The sequence below is a fragment of the Hermetia illucens genome, chromosome 3, assembly GCF_905115235.1.
Source record: "Hermetia illucens chromosome 3, iHerIll2.2.curated.20191125, whole genome shotgun sequence".
Lineage (NCBI taxonomy): Eukaryota > Metazoa > Arthropoda > Insecta > Diptera > Stratiomyidae > Hermetia > Hermetia illucens.
This window is the reverse complement of record NC_051851.1, coordinates 161,082,705-161,099,677: the sequence shown is the minus strand read 5'-3', so window position 1 is coordinate 161,099,677 and position 16,973 is coordinate 161,082,705. Positions and strand designations below refer to the sequence as shown.

Here is a 16,973-nt window from a genome sequence, read left to right as displayed (position 1 = left end):
GTATCCTTCTCCGACCCTGCAGTCTCCTCTGTAGTGGCTCCTCTCCAGGAAACCCGTCCCTGTCAAGCGCATCTCTTGTAACGCTGTTGCATCAATCTTATATTGGGACAGGGCATCGGCTAGGTCCGCTCATTTTCTAGTCTTCTGATAGTCCCTACTCCCAAATAGAAAAACACCATCTGGGAGAACGAAGGATTCTCCGCTAGTGCTCTAATATCTAGAAGAATGAAGACCATCCCAAACAAATTTCGAACCGAATTCGATACGATTTCTTCCAAACTCTGCGGAACGATATCCTTCCCCGTCACACCATTGACTTCCTAACCAAATGTCAGGTACACTCCAACCTCCTAATCAGGTCATACACATTGTGAACGTTGAAGGAAGCTTCCTCAACTCCTCTTATCCTTACGACTCCAAAATTATCTCTTCGATTCTCATCTACATCAGTAGTTGCTTGCAGTACCAATGTTCAAAACTGAGCCACCCTTAGCGCCAATCTATACCTTTTAATACCCTGTCCTGCACCCTGCCTTTAATCTTATCCCTTCTCTCACTTAAAATGTAAGTTAGGATTGCCGCTAAGTTAGTTATAATTTCAATGTTAAAATGATGAATTTGTCATGTTGATTGAAAGGCAAATAATAGTTAATTGTCCCCGCCATCTAGGCCCTGACAACTCATAGGCTTTGACTAATTAATATCTCAAATTTCCCGGAAGACATAAACGTTCGATTTTCCACTTTTCACATCAAGGTGAGAACCACTATCTCTTCAATTAGCAATAGGTTCCTTGCCATTAAGTAACTGCGAAAAAAATCAATTTATTCCGACAAAATCACCTGCCTGGCCCACGATTCGACGATGGCACTGAACTTGATTTCGTTCGACGCATTAGCGGTGCTAAATTTACCTTTCCTATTTTATCCAAAATCTAACCGCCACAGTGTTAAGATCGTTCCACTCCCATGTTCTCGTTAGCATATTTCCATCTGCGACATCAGCTCTATGGCTACCGCAAAATGCGCTCTTTACCTGGGAGCCGGTTTCTGAAAGACTTCTCGAGTGTAAGATTCCAGTCCAGGTTAGAGAGCATCACAGTTGTACACCGCTATGCCCTAACAAAGACCTCCAATCTTGTGGAGAAGGATGCCTTCTTCGAGCGCTTACACTTAGTTCAAAAGGGACTTCCTAAAAGTGACATTGTGATCGTGATGAATGATCTGAATGGATGCTCGGACATGTGATGGGGAAGCATGATCTTGGCGACCGTAACTATAATGGGTTTAGGGATTTCCATAGCTTCCTCCACCTCGTCATTGCTGGCACATTGTTCGAGGACAGATCCTGCCATAAGGTCAGTTGGTTTCAACCGGCTGACACCGTATGAGCCATCAGATTGAACAAACAAAAACTCAGAAAAATTTGAGATCAAAAACAGAGAACGTCAGGGTTGCATCTTGTTATCGAAATTATTTCTTGTTATGATTGGCGGCGTTCTTCATGCTGCCTTGGACAGACGACGTGGAGCGCTAAAATGGACCGTGAAATCTTTCCTGAAACACCTTAACCACGATGATAACACCTATTTGTCCGTTCAAATGTCAAATGGCTTTCCATTTGAAAAGGGAAGAGAGTAGAGTCCGACTTAAGATAAACACCACCCAAACCAAGACACTCAGTCTGACTGGTCATCATACCCTTCCTATTTGCATTAATGGGCAGAAAATCGAAGGCGTTAATCAATGAGGCAGTGGCACCGAGCTTTATGCATTAACACTGAATCCGTTTTCACGGCTTGGCCAAAAATTTAGAAATGCAACTATCTCAAGACCAACATCAAGTTGAGGCTGTTCCGCGTCAATGTTCTCCTTGTGCTGCTATATGAGAGGAGTACATGGAAAATTACCAACACTATTACTCGGAAACTCAAAGCTCTCAGCAATTTGTGGCGGTACATCGGAGGCGCGAACTTAAGGGGCTTGAGGCCTAACACCGTGAACGGCCTACCCTCAACGGAAATATTTTATAGCGAAGTACGCGGCGAGTAGTTCACGATCGTAGGCGCTGTAGTTGTGTTGAGCTGTGTTGAAAAGAAGTTCAACGGTTGCCAGATTTGATTCACCGGTTTGTGCCGAACGGCGCCTACCGCAGTATCTGAGGTATTGGCGAAGACAACTAGGCGCTGGCTGAGGAAATGCCAGCAGTTTCGCCTTAACAAGTTGTTGTTTAACTGTCTCAAATGCATGGACGGCCTCAGTACACCACGCAACCTCGCGGGAGTTTTTAGTTTTGGGCTCAGACAACTAGGTGTTCAAGATCGCTTAATCATGAGCGGCCCTGGGCAAGAACCGACGATAGAAATTTAACATGCCTAAGAATCTTCGTAGATGCTTCACCGTGGTTGGTAGTGGAAACCTCTTAATCGCTCCAACCTTGCCTGCGTCAGGTTGGATACCGTCAGGGGTGACTAAGTGGCCGAGAAAGTTCACCTGCTTCTGTAGACATCGTTTAAGACAAGTCCGGCCGTTGAAAAATGCACTCGCGATGCTCAAGTGCTCAGATTCGGAAGCGGAAGCGACCAAAACATCATTCATATATACGAAACAAAAGTTTAAGTTTCGTAAAACAAAGGGGATGAAAGTCTGCGCAGCGTTGCACAAACCGAAAGTCATCTTAGTGAACTCGAAGAGTCCGAAAGGTGTACAAATAGCCGTCTTCGGAATGCCTTTGAAAGCTACAGGAATTTGATGGAACACCATGGCTAGATCCAAAGTCGTTAAAACACGGCAATTCGTTAATGAGTGCGCGAAATCATGCATGAGTGGTATGGGATATCGATCTGGAACTGTCTGAGCGTTCAGACGCTTATAGTCTCCACATGGGCACCATTCGCCGTTTGGCTTAGGAACCATATGAAGCGGAGAGAACCAACAACTGTTTGATGGTCTGCAGATACCCTGTTTCATCAAATTTCCAAACTCGATCTTCGCAACAGAAAACTTCTTGGGTAAAAGAGGACGCACCTTTGAGAAGATTGGAGAGCTGGGGGTATTGATATAGTGTTGCACATCGTGCTTCACCGGCTTGGAGAAACTACTTTCCATAGTGATGTTGCGAAACTTTCGGAGAAGTGCACGAGTGCGATGGTCGGCACGTCCTCGAAAATTATCGAGAGAGTGTCATCTTGACAGGTAGAAATCTATCCTGGCGTCTGTTACGAGGTTCTGCAAGTCAACCAGCAGCCCATAGCGCCTAATATGAGGATGCTCATGTCCGCTAAAATGACTCCGAGACCCACGCCCACCTGGCTATAGCCATAAGTGCTGAAGGGACGGTCGTTTACTCCCTCCGGGCTCTACTAGACCGTTTTCCGCGTGGCTGCGGAAATTGTTGCGTCGGTGGACCCAAATTCATATTGGCGTCTAGGTTTGAGCCTCCGATGTGCCGCCACAAATTCATGTGTGCACAAGACAATATCTAATAAAGAACTTCGGGTGCGCGTGTGGGTGTGCTTGACGCGCTATTATGTCACGCATTACGTTCTTTTTGGTGGTGTTAACGATGAGACCATTGGAAGCTCTTGATAGGCTTCAGGATATTTACAGTAAAAAGTGAGAAGTTTAGCTTATAAACGAGTCCGCATTACCATACCGAGTACCTCCCTTATGTTAAGGGGGCAGACTATTTTAGATGGGTTGCAATTAACCCCGAGGGAGACTTCACTTTTCAGGACTAAGGCAGCAGGTTGAACTGTAATCATCCGACAAAAGATTTCCATTTTTCTTTGGAATGGGTGTGATTTGAGCAATGTTCCAGCTCGTAAAAATATGGAAGTTTCGCAAAAAATGATTAAATACTATGGACAGTTAAGTCCTTGAGGGTTTAACGTGACCACCTGTCTGGACGACTTAATCCCACGATCTTCTTAGGACACGGATTGATTTTGGGACCACAATCAGAGACCCGCTGTGACAAGCAACAACGGTACCAGTCTATACCAAGTGCATGGCTTAGCATTCATACTGGTGGATGCAAGACCTACCTAAATCTCTACCGAACTAAGGAGTACGGCACCCGTGTTGAAACGCAACACCACACCGAGGCCCGAAGGTCTCTCCTCGCTTGAGCATAACCACAACTCCCATGAAGCTCCCACTAGGGGGCCAACCGCAAACAACCGAGCTGTACTCACATCCAACGGGAGTTCACCCGGAGTATGAGAATCCAGAGGCTATCTCGGTTCCCCTGGTACCCTGGTGAGGTTTCGTGACCAATTTGCCACTTCAGATGAGTCCCCGTGCAGACTCGGGTCTGATCGCCCTGATTAGGCTTTTGGAGCATTCGCCTACTGCATCACGGCCCCCAAGCCAAAGTGAGTACAACGTCTCCCGGTGCCACCTAAATGGAGGTTCTCCTTGGCCGCTTGGTTTTGGTTTGGCCGACAAGCTTGCTCCGTCTTCCTCACCGCCACCTCTGAGCACTAAAATACTATGGACAGAAAATTAATTGGCCGGATTGAACCAGTAAATCGTTTTGAGAAGAGAGAGTATTGGAGCGGCCGAATATGTCTGGCTATTCAAGAGCGAGATAGTGAGAGCAGAGTTTACGGAATCTGAGCACGAATTCATCATATGCTTTTGGGTATTGACTAACATACTTCCTGGCTTTATAGAGTTGGGAACTGTGGCAGTCTGGATTGAAGCGATTGTTTTATACGCCGATAGTTGAAATCCGGTGTTGTTAACGGCGGGAGTCAAATGGTTCCACCCATAAGTCGGATTTGCAGATGGCATCGCGTTGATATTGCTGATTTCCAGCCAGAGGTAAAGGTAAGCAATTATGAAATCGAAAGGGTTACGGTCTGCGGACAAGGGCAGCAATGCAGTTTGCGGCCTTAATTGATACACCTGTCCAATCAGGGTAGGCGTCAAGTGCTTTAACCGCTCGTTAAAATAAGAAGCAATGATTTGCCACTTGAATAGGTATTCCTCGACAGCGGATGGCTTGGGTCAAAGAGCTGGTTGAGACAATAGACGGAAATGACGTACACGACACCGAAGGTTGTTTCTGTTGAATCGATGGTAACCTCTAGAAACTTGAGGAGTTTGTCAGAGAACAGCATTCTAATAAAGAGCGAAAAAGTTGGCTGACGGTTTCATCCAGGACAGAGGCAACTCATCAGGTGCTGCCACACCTCTGCCCTAGGAGCAGGTGTTTAACCCAAAAAAGAGGAGTCCGTGGACTACAAAAGAGGAAGTAAGTTGCTTCCCAAGTGGTCCGGTCCGTCAAGAAGTGGGTGCGGACTCAGGACTCCCAGCAGGATGTTCTGAAGTCATTGCCTCAAACTTATAAACTAACATCAATTTAAACTTCAGATAAATCAAAAATGTAGCCAGAGCCATGCATTCGGTTGACAAGAAAGCTACATTGAGCAAGAGACTAATCCGCATTTTATAGTCCTGCCAGCGTTATTTCGTGATCATTATCAAGGCCCTCTATATGGCTCTTGGAATTCCAAACTTTATTGACTCTCCCCGCGGATTTTACAGCTTGTGATAAATTGAAAAATCTAGAGTGCATCCATAACTTTCAAACTCTTTCATATCAAAACCGGCAAACCATCCGATACTGGTGTGCACTCATTCAAAAAAAACGGAACGGAAATCCCCGGGAGCAATAAAATGCATCAACATCGTTTTCCAGTCCCAAATTCGAAGCAATTACATTCTTGAACCTTTTGCAACTTGCATTGTGGCCGAACCAATAGAACCGAAAGCAAACAAAATTCGGCAGAGAGTCCTGATATGAATCAAAGTCCCAGAAAGTAATAAACTTTGTTTGAAAGCGACTGTAAATTGGATTACACTCGAAATGGTCCCCCCGCTTGCTCCTCGAATCGCACGGCACAACTCAACAACTACGCTCGGCAATTGCGAGAAATCCCGTAAAGTGCAAACTTACAAGCTCATACGGAGTTATCTACTTTGTTTGGGGAATCATTTAAGCACCACCCCGAGCACCAGCAAACCTTTAACATCACTTAATTGGCTTTACGTTCGCCTGTGTCGAGTAAATATTTTTCCAGAAACGGAAGATATTGCTCACACCGCCCTGCATCGCTCCACCGCTCGGCCGGCCCAACTTTCAACTTTCTGTTTGAACTTCTCGAAATGTTTGACTTAAGTGCAGAGCATCCCCCGGGGGTTCCTTGGGCCATATTTCTGCTGATATTGAAACTTATCTCGCCGATTCGGGACTGCACCTTCCAGCGTCGACACGTTAAATTGAGCCATTTGCCGCCTAGTTGGGGGAGTTTGTGCCATTTCGCGGTACCTTATCTGGGTCATAGATTAGTCTGGGATCTCGGCTGAGTCAGTTTTCTTCAACTTGCTCCCGTTAAAGTTCATTTTCGGGAAATGTTTTAATTTCCTCGAGGAATGCCTTCGTTGTCAGTTGACGCATAGTTCGAGACTTCCGGGAAGGGGCTCATGGTATTAGTGGGAGCGGATAGTGGGGGTTTATAGCAGGGAAACTACGTGCAAGATAACACTATCTTTTCGCTTTGGCATCAAAATTCGCATGCCGGGAGGCAAACGGAGAACTTCCAAGAGGAAGTTCCAACTTAAAACTCCTTAAACGGATTTATTGCTAGTTTTAATTGCGTCGCGATAAAGGAGGAACAAAAATCAGTTTTATGCTAGTTTCTTTCCGTTGTTTAAGTAATTGGAGCTCCCTTGGGAGTCGTGGGAAAGTGTAGGTGCTGCGGGCGATAGTTCCCCGTTGCTTGTTACGTTAATTAGAGCAAAATATGTTCGCTCCACCATCAGCGACGAGAGTGCGAAGTAGATCAGCTGCTTTCCTCCGCACTTGACTTTCATTGCCCCCAATGCTCTTGGTGTGTCCGCAGCTGCTCCGGTTGTGGCTCCGTAGCTTTCTCGCTCATGCCACCGGCAACAGGCTGGCGGCAATTGTTCACCGATTCGAAACAATAGAACTTAATCGACTTAGAGTTGAACTTTGGACTACGCCACTTGCCTCCAGGCCCGAACGATGGGCAATCAGCAAGGACAAAGCACTTCCCACCCCAATGCAATCAGCGGAAGTCACTCACCTGCAGTGTGTACTTTTGGCCGTCAACCTCGATGTCTTTATTCATGAACTCCACACCTATTGTGTGGAAACTGTTCTCGTCGAACCTATTCGAGACGAATCTGTTCATTAAGCAACTTTTCCCCACACCGCCGTCGCCCAAAATCACAACTTTCAGCAAAGTCGATTTGCTGGGTGGTCGCATGTTAGCCATTTTCGGCAGAGTTTCTTGGGATATTCGCGCGTTTCCGATGGGTTATCTCAACTCCGACACATTAAGCTTAATCTAGAAATCGTCGCACTTAATCCAGCCTAACTACGCCACTTTTTTGGTTCTTTTACTGACACACTTTGTTTACTTTTGGCATTACACTTCCGAGTTAAATCCGCGATCACAGGCGATTTCTAGATGACCTTCGGCGTGGTATTTCGGACCGCACTCGTCTTGCTTTGTGGCGAATTATTTGGTAAAAGGGAAACACGCGAATGCGGAAACCGGACAAGATTTTGCACAACAAAAGAGAAGACACGCAAAATATCGACAAATTGACAGTGACAGGTCGGCGAACGTCACTCTCACGACGGAAGCAATCTCAGCTGATTATACAAAACAATCGGCATCTGTGCCCCCGGGAGAGGAAATTTGACGTACGCTACTGCAGAAATTACGTCTAAGTTTATGTAGAGAATAAAGATGGCGCGGTGGGTGTAGTGACGTCTTTCCAGAAGTTCGTTATCATTGCTGCATAAATAAATAAATATTTTTGTCCGTAGAAGGTTCGTTTAAGGAGCTAAATTTATCAGGCCTTCACCTTAGGTAACAACTGAAAGAGGGTATTATGTTGCGGGGTCGGGTGGCTGCTGCCTGCCCCGCCGTACGGTACTAAAAAAATAAATGCCCAACTTCTGGTGGAATGCCGAAATCGAAGAACTTCGTAAAGTTTGCCTTAAAGCCAAAAACACAGCCAACGTAGCAGAAACCAGCCTGAATCTGAAGCGTTGTACAACCAATATAAGAAGGCGAGGAAACAATTGCAAGCAGCTATCTCTAGAAGTAAAACTGAACAATTCAAGAGGTTATGCAAGCAAGCGGACTTCGACCCATGGGGAAGTGCTCACAAGGCCGTTATGACATCAATCAAGGGAAAGCGCTCACCGCCGATAACCAACCCTATCCCCTATCCCGGGATATCATTAGCTCTTTTTTCCCACAAGTTTCAAGTGAATCGATCTCTAACTGTCCAGATAGATCTCGGTGAAATTCCCGAGGTAACCACTGACGAAGACCTGGAAGCCGTGAAGAAGATTGCCGAAAATAAAGCCCCAGGTTTAGACGGCATTCCGAATAAAGCACTGATAGTGGCCGTCGAAACAGTTCCAAGGTGGTTCGCTGAAACATTTACGACGTGTCTCATAGATGGGATTTTCCCGGAAGAGTGGGGGAGACAGAAGCTTGTGCTAATCCCGAAGCCAAACAAACTTTTGGGTGATCCATTGTCTTATAGACCTGCCTACTAAACGGCATCGGCAAACTTTTCGAACGAGTCATCTTCAATAGGCTTGTACCAATCACAGAAAAGGAGGGTGTTCTCTCAGGCAGGCAGTTCGGATTACGGAAGGCTAAAGATCTACTGTCAATGCCATCAGCACGGTGAAGGAAATTGCGGAAAAGGCAATGGAGGCCATTAAATCTTGCGCGGTAGTTACTCTCGACATGAAGAATGCCTTTGATACGGCAAAATGAAGCAAAATAATTACGGTTTTAGCCAAATTGGGCATTCGTAAATATCTGGTGCATATAGTCATGGAATTTCTCCAGGAGAGCATATTGTGTTACGATTCAGACGATGGACCTAAGACGTATACAACAATCTGCGGGGTTCCACAAGGATCAGTCCTCCGTCCTCTCCTGTGGATAATAATGTATGACGGAATTTTAAAGTTGCAGCTACCCAAATGAGTGACAATCATTGTCTTCGCAGACGATATCGGAGTGACTATCGTAGCACAAGATATTGATGAGGCCGAGGTACTCACATTTTTTATATCAGGTCGAGTCATGGTTGACCAACGACTGAAATTCAAGTCCCATCTTGAAAATTTAGCAACCAAGGCTTCCGGAGTGGCTACATTGTTGCCAAGAATATTTTCAAATACCACCACTTAGGTCCTAGGCAAAGCCGTCGGCTTTTGATCTCAAGGGCTGTCAGCTTTATTTTGCTTTATGCAGCTCCATTCTGGGCACCGTCTATGAAGTTGGAAGCAAATAGAAGAAAAATCTGGACGCTGGACACACCAAACGAAGGCACGGTGAGGTTAGTTGCCACCTACTCAATTCCTAAGCGGACACGAAGGGTACCGCGCACACTCTTATCACTTCGGGCGTGACGACTCCCCGTATTACCCGACATGCGTGATGATTCCGGAGAATGTAGAGCATGTTGTTTTTAAGTGTCCGCGGTTCGCCGCACACAGAGCGGAGGCGTAAATTGACGCCGGGGCACGGTTGACAACCGAGAATATCGTGGACCATATGCTAACCTCTGAAACATCTTGGAAGGCAGAGGAAAAATTAATGAGGGCGATCCACAATCTGCTGAGGAGGAGGAGCTTCGTTACAAATAACGACAGGAGCCACAGTTCATGATCGTGATTCTGCCCCGCGACGTAATAGGGAACCGCGTGGTGAGCGAAGGAGAAAGAGGTGGTTTTAGTGAGTAAAAGTCTCACATAACCTTACGGCAGGAGCCAGCGGTAGGTTTTGAAATTTTCCACCTTTCAATGTATATAAAAAAAAAGAAAGGCCCTGACTGAGAAGGAGTGATGTCGTAGGCCAAGATACCAGGCAGCTTTTAGGCATATCGAATTGGCGGACCTTATCGGTTGTTGCGACGTTAATGATGATGATGATGAAGGTGCCCCCCTTCTGGTGCTCTCACCTAGACTTATGGTTTCTGCAAATCGAGTTTCAATTCTATTGGATCACGAACAATGCTTCGCGATACAACCTGACCCTGTCGGCCTTGGATTTGGTTATCGCCGGTGAAATTTCAGTCGTCATACGCTCGCCGCCGCCGACCGAAGCGTACTCGACGCCATCATCTCCAAGATGACAGATTCCCCGGACCCTCAGCTACACAAGCTGCTCACTGGCGTCGAACTCAACGGCTGACGCCCCTCGCAGCTACTACGCCATATGCGCTCCCTCACAGACACGCGCATAGCTGATGACATCATTAGGGTCAAATGACTGGACCTCCCACCTAAGCAAATTCGCAGAAAGTTGCTCCTCATCAAGAACCAAACGCTAGACGAACTTGCAGATGTTGTCGATGAGATGTACCAGATCATCCCAGGTTTCTGTGCCAAGAACACATCACGCTCATGTGCCCCCACCCCACCATCAAGCCGAGTGTCGTCCAGCTCACGGGGGACCGCGTAGCCAAGGAGTTATGCACTGGCCTAGCTCATCACGCTCACCCGCGACCTCCTCCTGCAACCACGCAACCTCAACCACAGGGCCACTCTGAGTTACGAGGGCTCCTTCATTAGCGTGGTCGTTTGGCAACTCCGGGACCAGACCCCGGGCCAGGGTGTTGTTGGTACCACAGCAAACATAGCACCCTGGCTATACGCTGCAGGAAACCCTGCAGTTTTCCTGCGCAAAACTCTCCCTGTTACCATGAAAACTAGAGTCGTCGGCGATGCATGCTGCGACAATCACTGGCGAAACATCCGAGAAACGGCTCTATGTCTCCGACCGCAGCAGGAAAATACGTTTCTTAATCGATTCAGGCTCTGCCCTCTATTCTGTCCAGAAGCGATACTCAGCTAAACCTCTTCAGAAGCAAAGCCTGACATTGCAATCCGCTAACGTAACACTCATTTTGGCCGTCTGCACCCAGCAGGTCATCCTCGAGCTACGCCGGTCCTTCCACTGGCCGTTCACTATCGCCGACTAAGTTCATCAAGCCACTGCTGGCTCGAACGCTGACTTGCCGATCCATCAGAAATTGTTACTACGTGACCACCGGCATATTCGTAAGATGTCAGTGGTTCAGTTTTCAAGGTTTTCGATTCAGGGTATTCGATCAGATCCCGATGGCCCCGGACGATATCTGCAAGACCGCGGTTACTACGCCCTTCGGTCTTTTTGAATTTCTTGGCATTCCGCTGGGTCTGAAGAACGCCGCGCGGACTATACAGCGCACCATGAATCACCTCCTCAAAAAGCTCCCTTTCGTTCAGACCTACCAGGATGGCATCTTAGTCTTTTCCGACGCTAACGACTAGCATGAACGTCACTTAGGCTAGCTTTTCGAAACCAAGCTAAGCTCCGGATTAACTGAAGCAAGTGCCAAGTCGGTCTCCCAGAGGTCATCTTCACAGAATTCTCTGTCAATAGCAAAGGCTTCCGACCACCACCACCGTAAGCGCGTGCTATCATCGAGTTTCCGAAACCGACCAACACATCGCAGCTTAGGCACTTCCTCAGTATAATCAATTATTACTGGCGTTGCATCGCACACACCGTCCAGTGCCGGGCGCCTCTCTCTGAGCTTCTAAAACGGTGCGAAACCAAACGGTGGACACCGAACACTGAAAAACAAACATAGCAACTGCAGCAACCACAGCCTTCTTCGAGCCATTCCAACTGCTGGCTCTTCGGACCGATGCCTCGAACACAGCTCTCGGTGCGGTACTCGATCAGCAGCGGCCTAACGGCATCTGGGTTCCCTTGGGCTTCTTTTCGAGGAAATTATCGGACACTGAGTAGCGATAATCAACGTACGATCGCGGGCTCTTGGCTGTCTTCACGGCTATCAAGTACGTTCAGCGCATTTTCGAAGGGTGAAATTTCGTCATTCAGATCGATTACCGACCGCTCTCCGTCGCACCAGCGCAACGCTCTGACAAGGCTTCGCCCAGGCAGAGCAGGCAACTTTATTAGCCAATTCGACGCGAGCCTGCAATACACGCCAGGTGCGGACAACATGGTCGCCGACGTTCTCTCATGAGTTGAGACTGCCTATATGGCCACAGAGATATCTGTAAAGACAAGGAGATTCAGCTTCCTCACCTCCTCGCCAGTCCTCGCCTCAAATTGCACCGGCTCAATCTCGACGGCCAAGAGGCCTATTATGCGAAGCTCAATGGGAAAATCAAGCCGTACCTACCGCCTTCCCTTCGTCGCCAAGCCTTCGATACGGCACACCAGCTCTCCCATCCAGACGCACCACAGCCAAGATGGTAGCGGTTAAATTCTTCTGGCCCAGTCTCCGTAAGGAGGTTTTTGGCTGGATCAAATAATGCGTTCCGTGTCAACTCTCGAAGGTTCATCGCCACAACGGCACCGAGCTAGGCAATTTCCGAATTCCGGTCTGGCCCTTTGACCACACCCTCCTAGATGTGGTCAAGATGCCACTTTGTGAGGGTTACGAAAACTGTCTTACAATCATCGACCGCTACATTCGCTGACTTCAAGCGGTTTCCGTACAAGACGTAAAGGTCGTCAGCGCTCTCTTCGACCACTGGATTTCCATCTTTAGCACACCAGTAAAGATCGTAGCGGATCAAGGCCGCCAATTCGAGGCGGAGCTGATGTCTAACCTCGACCGCCTTGTGGTTGCACACCATGTTCACACAACGGCATATCATCCACAGAAAAACGGCATGGCCCAGCGGATGCACAGAACACTTAACGCTGCCCTGAAGTGTACACCAGAGACTTCCTTGCTTCGACCACCCATGGCTGTCCTTTTGGGTCTCCGTACCACCTTTTGGAAGGACTTGTCATCATCACCGCCCAACATGGCGTTCAGCACATCGCTGCGCATACCGCACGAGTTCATTTTGCCAAAGAGTTCCACCGAGCCTACTCCACACGACTTCGTCTTGGAACACTGCCGACTCTTCAACGCTATCCGGCCAGTACCCCCGGCTAGACACACATCACATCATCCGTTCGTTTTTAAGGACATGGATCGATGTTATTAAGAAACCGTTGGAGCAGCTTTATACAGGACCGCACCGAGTGGTCCAGAGATTCAACGACCGAACCTTCCTTGTGGACGTTAACGGTGTCAAGAAAACACTCCCGCCCCACCGTTATTTCGTAGTAGGAGCGCATGATGAAGATGTTCATTTCTTCAGTCCACTTCTTCCGCTGCCTACGCGAACCTCTTGCACTGGTCGCCACAGATTGTGGGGAAACAGCTGAAGGAGGCGGAGTAATTCTCCTGGTCGTGGTGGCGCCTAGACGTCGAACCGCCCCACGACTAGCGGTTTAGACGCCGTGCTGTCCATTACGGGAGCCCGACTCAGTCAAGAAGTTAGACGACTTTCGCTCGTTATCCGTACCGGACCTCAACTTTCTTCTTCTTCTCATTTTTGAATTTGCATTTTATCCCTACCTGCCAGGTATGGTGATAGCTTCCTCAGTAATTTATCTGCAAGACTGCAAAATTCCTGCACTTTCCTCGCCTACCCGCTGAGACGCTGCCTTTCTACTGAAGCCATCCATTCCTGTAATTTTAGGTTTAAGTTGGCATTCTTCACTCAGACATGAGTAGATTAGATGAAATTTACCGAATGAATTTACCGAATTCACCTCAATTTCGGCCAAAATAGGGGTGTGACAGAAAAATGGAGCGTGGTGGTCATATTCTAATTCAGCGACCCAAAATTAGTGAAGATCACCCATCAGAGTGTCTGTCCATTTTTTCATGTTGACCAGTGTAAAATAGTTATTTTACCTCAGTAAACATTTTCCGAATGTTTTCAATTTTTTTAGGAAGTGTCCTTGATCGGCTGAGTTTTTTCTTATAATGAACCTGAATGTCATGAAACACGGTTAAAAACGAAAAATGTCACTTCCGCTTTTCCCACTTCAAAATCGCCTCAGTCCCAATTCAAATCAAATTTTTCCCTTCTCGTCATGACCACATCTCACCCGAATTTCCCTCTCAACATCTGACAGCGCTCGCACAACACCGCATCGCGTCGCGTCCCATCGCGCAACCTGTCTGCTTGTTGCCGTCATCGGCTTGCTACCTGTCCAACGGGAGACCTGCGTCGCTCATTTCCAGTTTCGCTCTTGTCCACTTTGACGGCTCGACAGGGCGAGTTTCGCGCGAGTCCACTGCCCAAGCGGATTTGTCGTCATTGGGGTCGCTCAGAATTCACAGAAGAACCGTCGCTGGCCTTGCTACGCCGCAGTTTTCACACAGTCCGCGTGCGAGGTGGCGAGAGTTGCGCGAATTCGAGATTCCTTGGCTCGAGAAAGCGAAGCAAACGACAAACGAGGAAGCGCGTGTGGCTGGCGCTCGCGGAAATGATGTCAACTCGTTATTTTGGTGGTCGCTGGTGAATTGACAGTGCAAGTGAGCGGTGTCTGGCCGCACGCCTGGACCGAGAGGATTCTGTGTCGCGGAAGTGGCCGCGGGTGGCCCAGTGCCAGGTGCAAGGATCGCTTCCTGGAGCATCCCCCGCACGGTCGGGTGCAGGGAGGGGGCGCGCGGAGGCAGTGCTTCCTGCAACGGATTTGGGATTTTCAAGGTTTCGGGGGCATCGAGCGCCGCACTCGGCGTTGACAGAGGCGAGTTGTGTTTTCTTCTTTGCTTCGCTTGACTCGGTTCGTGCGACTGAGGTGAGTCGTCGAACGTCGTGGCTGCACACAGCTGCAGCGGCGCGACCTTACGGCGTGTCGGTATACGCGGCGGAGGAGACAGTGTTAGTGAGGGGGCGGCGCGGCCGGGAGGGGAGTGTAAAGTTGTGCCGGCGGTCGGAGGCGGACGCGGATTGCAAAAATATTTACAGTGTCGAGCGAGAACGACCTTGACGACCACGTGCGCCAGAAAAGGACAGACGGAGAGGCATCGTCTGACAGGTCGAGTGACAGCGGTAGTTGGCGGAGTGGACAGGGCCGGCGTTGGGCTGGCGTAGTGAGCGGAGTAGTTCAGGGACGTGCTCAGGGTGAATGAATTGTGCAAGGGATCCTGTGTGTCATCGGCGTTCGGAGCGCGGGAAGTGGTTTGAAAGTGTGCGGCATTTCGCTCTGCACTGGCATAGCAGAACGCGGTTTTTTGTTTAACCGGGGGTCGCCCCTTGCCGCTCTGGAATACCTGTACGCCGCCTGACTGGTCCGGTCCGGCTGAGACGGCGGTGTGCAAGTGACGGCGCTCGAAAGATTCGAGACGGTGTACGGTTTCGTGGCGTTCTAGCGCTCGCTGCTCACTCGTCGCCGTGGACAGTGCACAACGTCTTCGGGCCGTCGTGTCGCGGTGGATTTCTGCTCGTTTGTTCGCTGCCAGCAGCCACAACATCGTCGGCCAGCCGCGTTCAAGTGTCAATAAACTTTGTGCGTTTTTGTTACGCGGTCTTGCGGCGTGAAGAAGGTGACTCGCGTACTCGGGCTGATTGTGTTAGGTGCCATCACGGTTCCACGACCTACAACGGCAACAGCAGGTCGCCGGGAACTGGTGGGGACTGCAAGGAGCCGTGCCGCGCGGTGGTGACTTTGTCGTAGTTGGCGACCAGGGAATATGGTCAGGAAAAGATTTTGCAGTTTCTAGGAATTGACTTTTTATTGGGACTATTGTGATACTGAGGCGTTTGCCAGGTTTTTTCGGAAGATTGCCAAGGTGAGTATTTTTCACTTTTATCGGGCTTGCCGAGCTTTTTATCGTTAATCAACCTTCACCAAACGTCCTGGCGGGTGGAGACCAAGTTCCCTGGCCTCCCACTCTAATTAATTAACGCCTTGCTAGGCTTGTGCTGGGTTGATTTAAAAAAAAAATCAACATTTGGCTTTGATCTCTTAATGAGATGGTAAAAGTTTACTTAATGCTCCTTTTCATTATGTTTTCTTTGTCCTTGAACAAATCCGGTCCTTCCCGATGAAGTTTGCATTGAATCTTACATGCTCTGTTTTTTAAAAAAGGATTCTTAGGTTTGGTACCACTAGCGCGACAAGTGAGATATGAAAAAAGAGATTTTGTGCCACAAAAAGTTATTAAAGTCGATCCAGGCGCAATGATCGAGTCAGTTCAACTTCAGCCTCTTGGTCTTGTTATCCTGAGCTCTAATCCCGGTCATGGACGCTTGTGTTCATCTTTGTGCTGTCCCATTGCAGCAAGTTTTTCACGTGCACAGCATTAACTGTGACAATGATATTGGAACACAATCTCATTGAAAATCAAATTAATAAAAATAAAAAAAATATACGAAAAAAGACTGTAGGAGAGAGAAGAGAGAGCAGGAAACGAACAGGCGCAAAAGCTGCTTTACAAATTTGATAGGGGTGCGTGTGAGAGTACCTCCATGGTAGCAAATGCTAAAAATCAAGGCCCATTCTTGCGTCTGCCAGTGCTGATAAGGAGAAAAGCAAGCGAAATAGTAGGTAGGTATCAGCAATTAGCGCTGTGATGCGCCGTTTTGATGCCTCAAACTTCCAAAACCATGATTGCTGTTATGAGAGCAAGGAGGCAGACTCCAGTCGGCTCAGATCTTCGGAGGCAGCCGGTAGCATTCACAAAAGAAAGCAGCTCTCCCACCCTGCCTAGAAATTTCTCTGAGATCTCCAAAGAATAGTGCACCTAATGTCGGCAGCCTGACTCTAGATAAAGCTGGGCAATCGCAAAGGAAGTGCCTGATGGTTTCTTTCTCTTCTCCGCATCTTCGACAATGCGAATTGTAGGGTATGCCGAGCCTGGCGACATATTTCCTTATGGGCTAGTGTCCTGTGCAGACCGCCATAATCTTGTATGCATTTGCACGCGTCTGGCAGAGAGGCTCTCGCGATCGGGCTGGCACATGTGGTGAACCTTCGCCATCTGAAGTCCGTGGCTTCTGGATAGAGCGAGTAGACTACGCCTTGACAG

The 16,973-nt window shown here is 48.3% G+C and overlaps 2 protein-coding genes across 2 annotated transcripts in view; one reads left to right on the top strand and one right to left on the bottom strand.

Annotated features, from left to right (window-relative positions):
• LOC119651164 (ras-related protein Rab-9B) overlaps window positions 1-7,660 on the bottom strand; it is a 33,931-nt gene extending 26,271 nt beyond the window's left edge. The window contains exon 1 of the mRNA XM_038054582.1: window positions 7,115-7,660. Within this exon, the coding sequence (XP_037910510.1) occupies window positions 7,115-7,306 (192 nt within the window). The 5' untranslated portion in view covers window positions 7,307-7,660. The remainder of the gene's footprint in view (window positions 1-7,114) is intronic.
• A 6,480-nt stretch (window positions 7,661-14,140) lies between these two features.
• The window catches only part of LOC119650714 (nuclear hormone receptor FTZ-F1 beta), a 129,176-nt gene continuing 126,343 nt past the window's right edge, over window positions 14,141-16,973 (top strand). The window contains exon 1 of the mRNA XM_038053724.1: window positions 14,141-15,734. The gene's annotated coding sequence lies outside the window, so the exon portion shown is untranslated. The remainder of the gene's footprint in view (window positions 15,735-16,973) is intronic.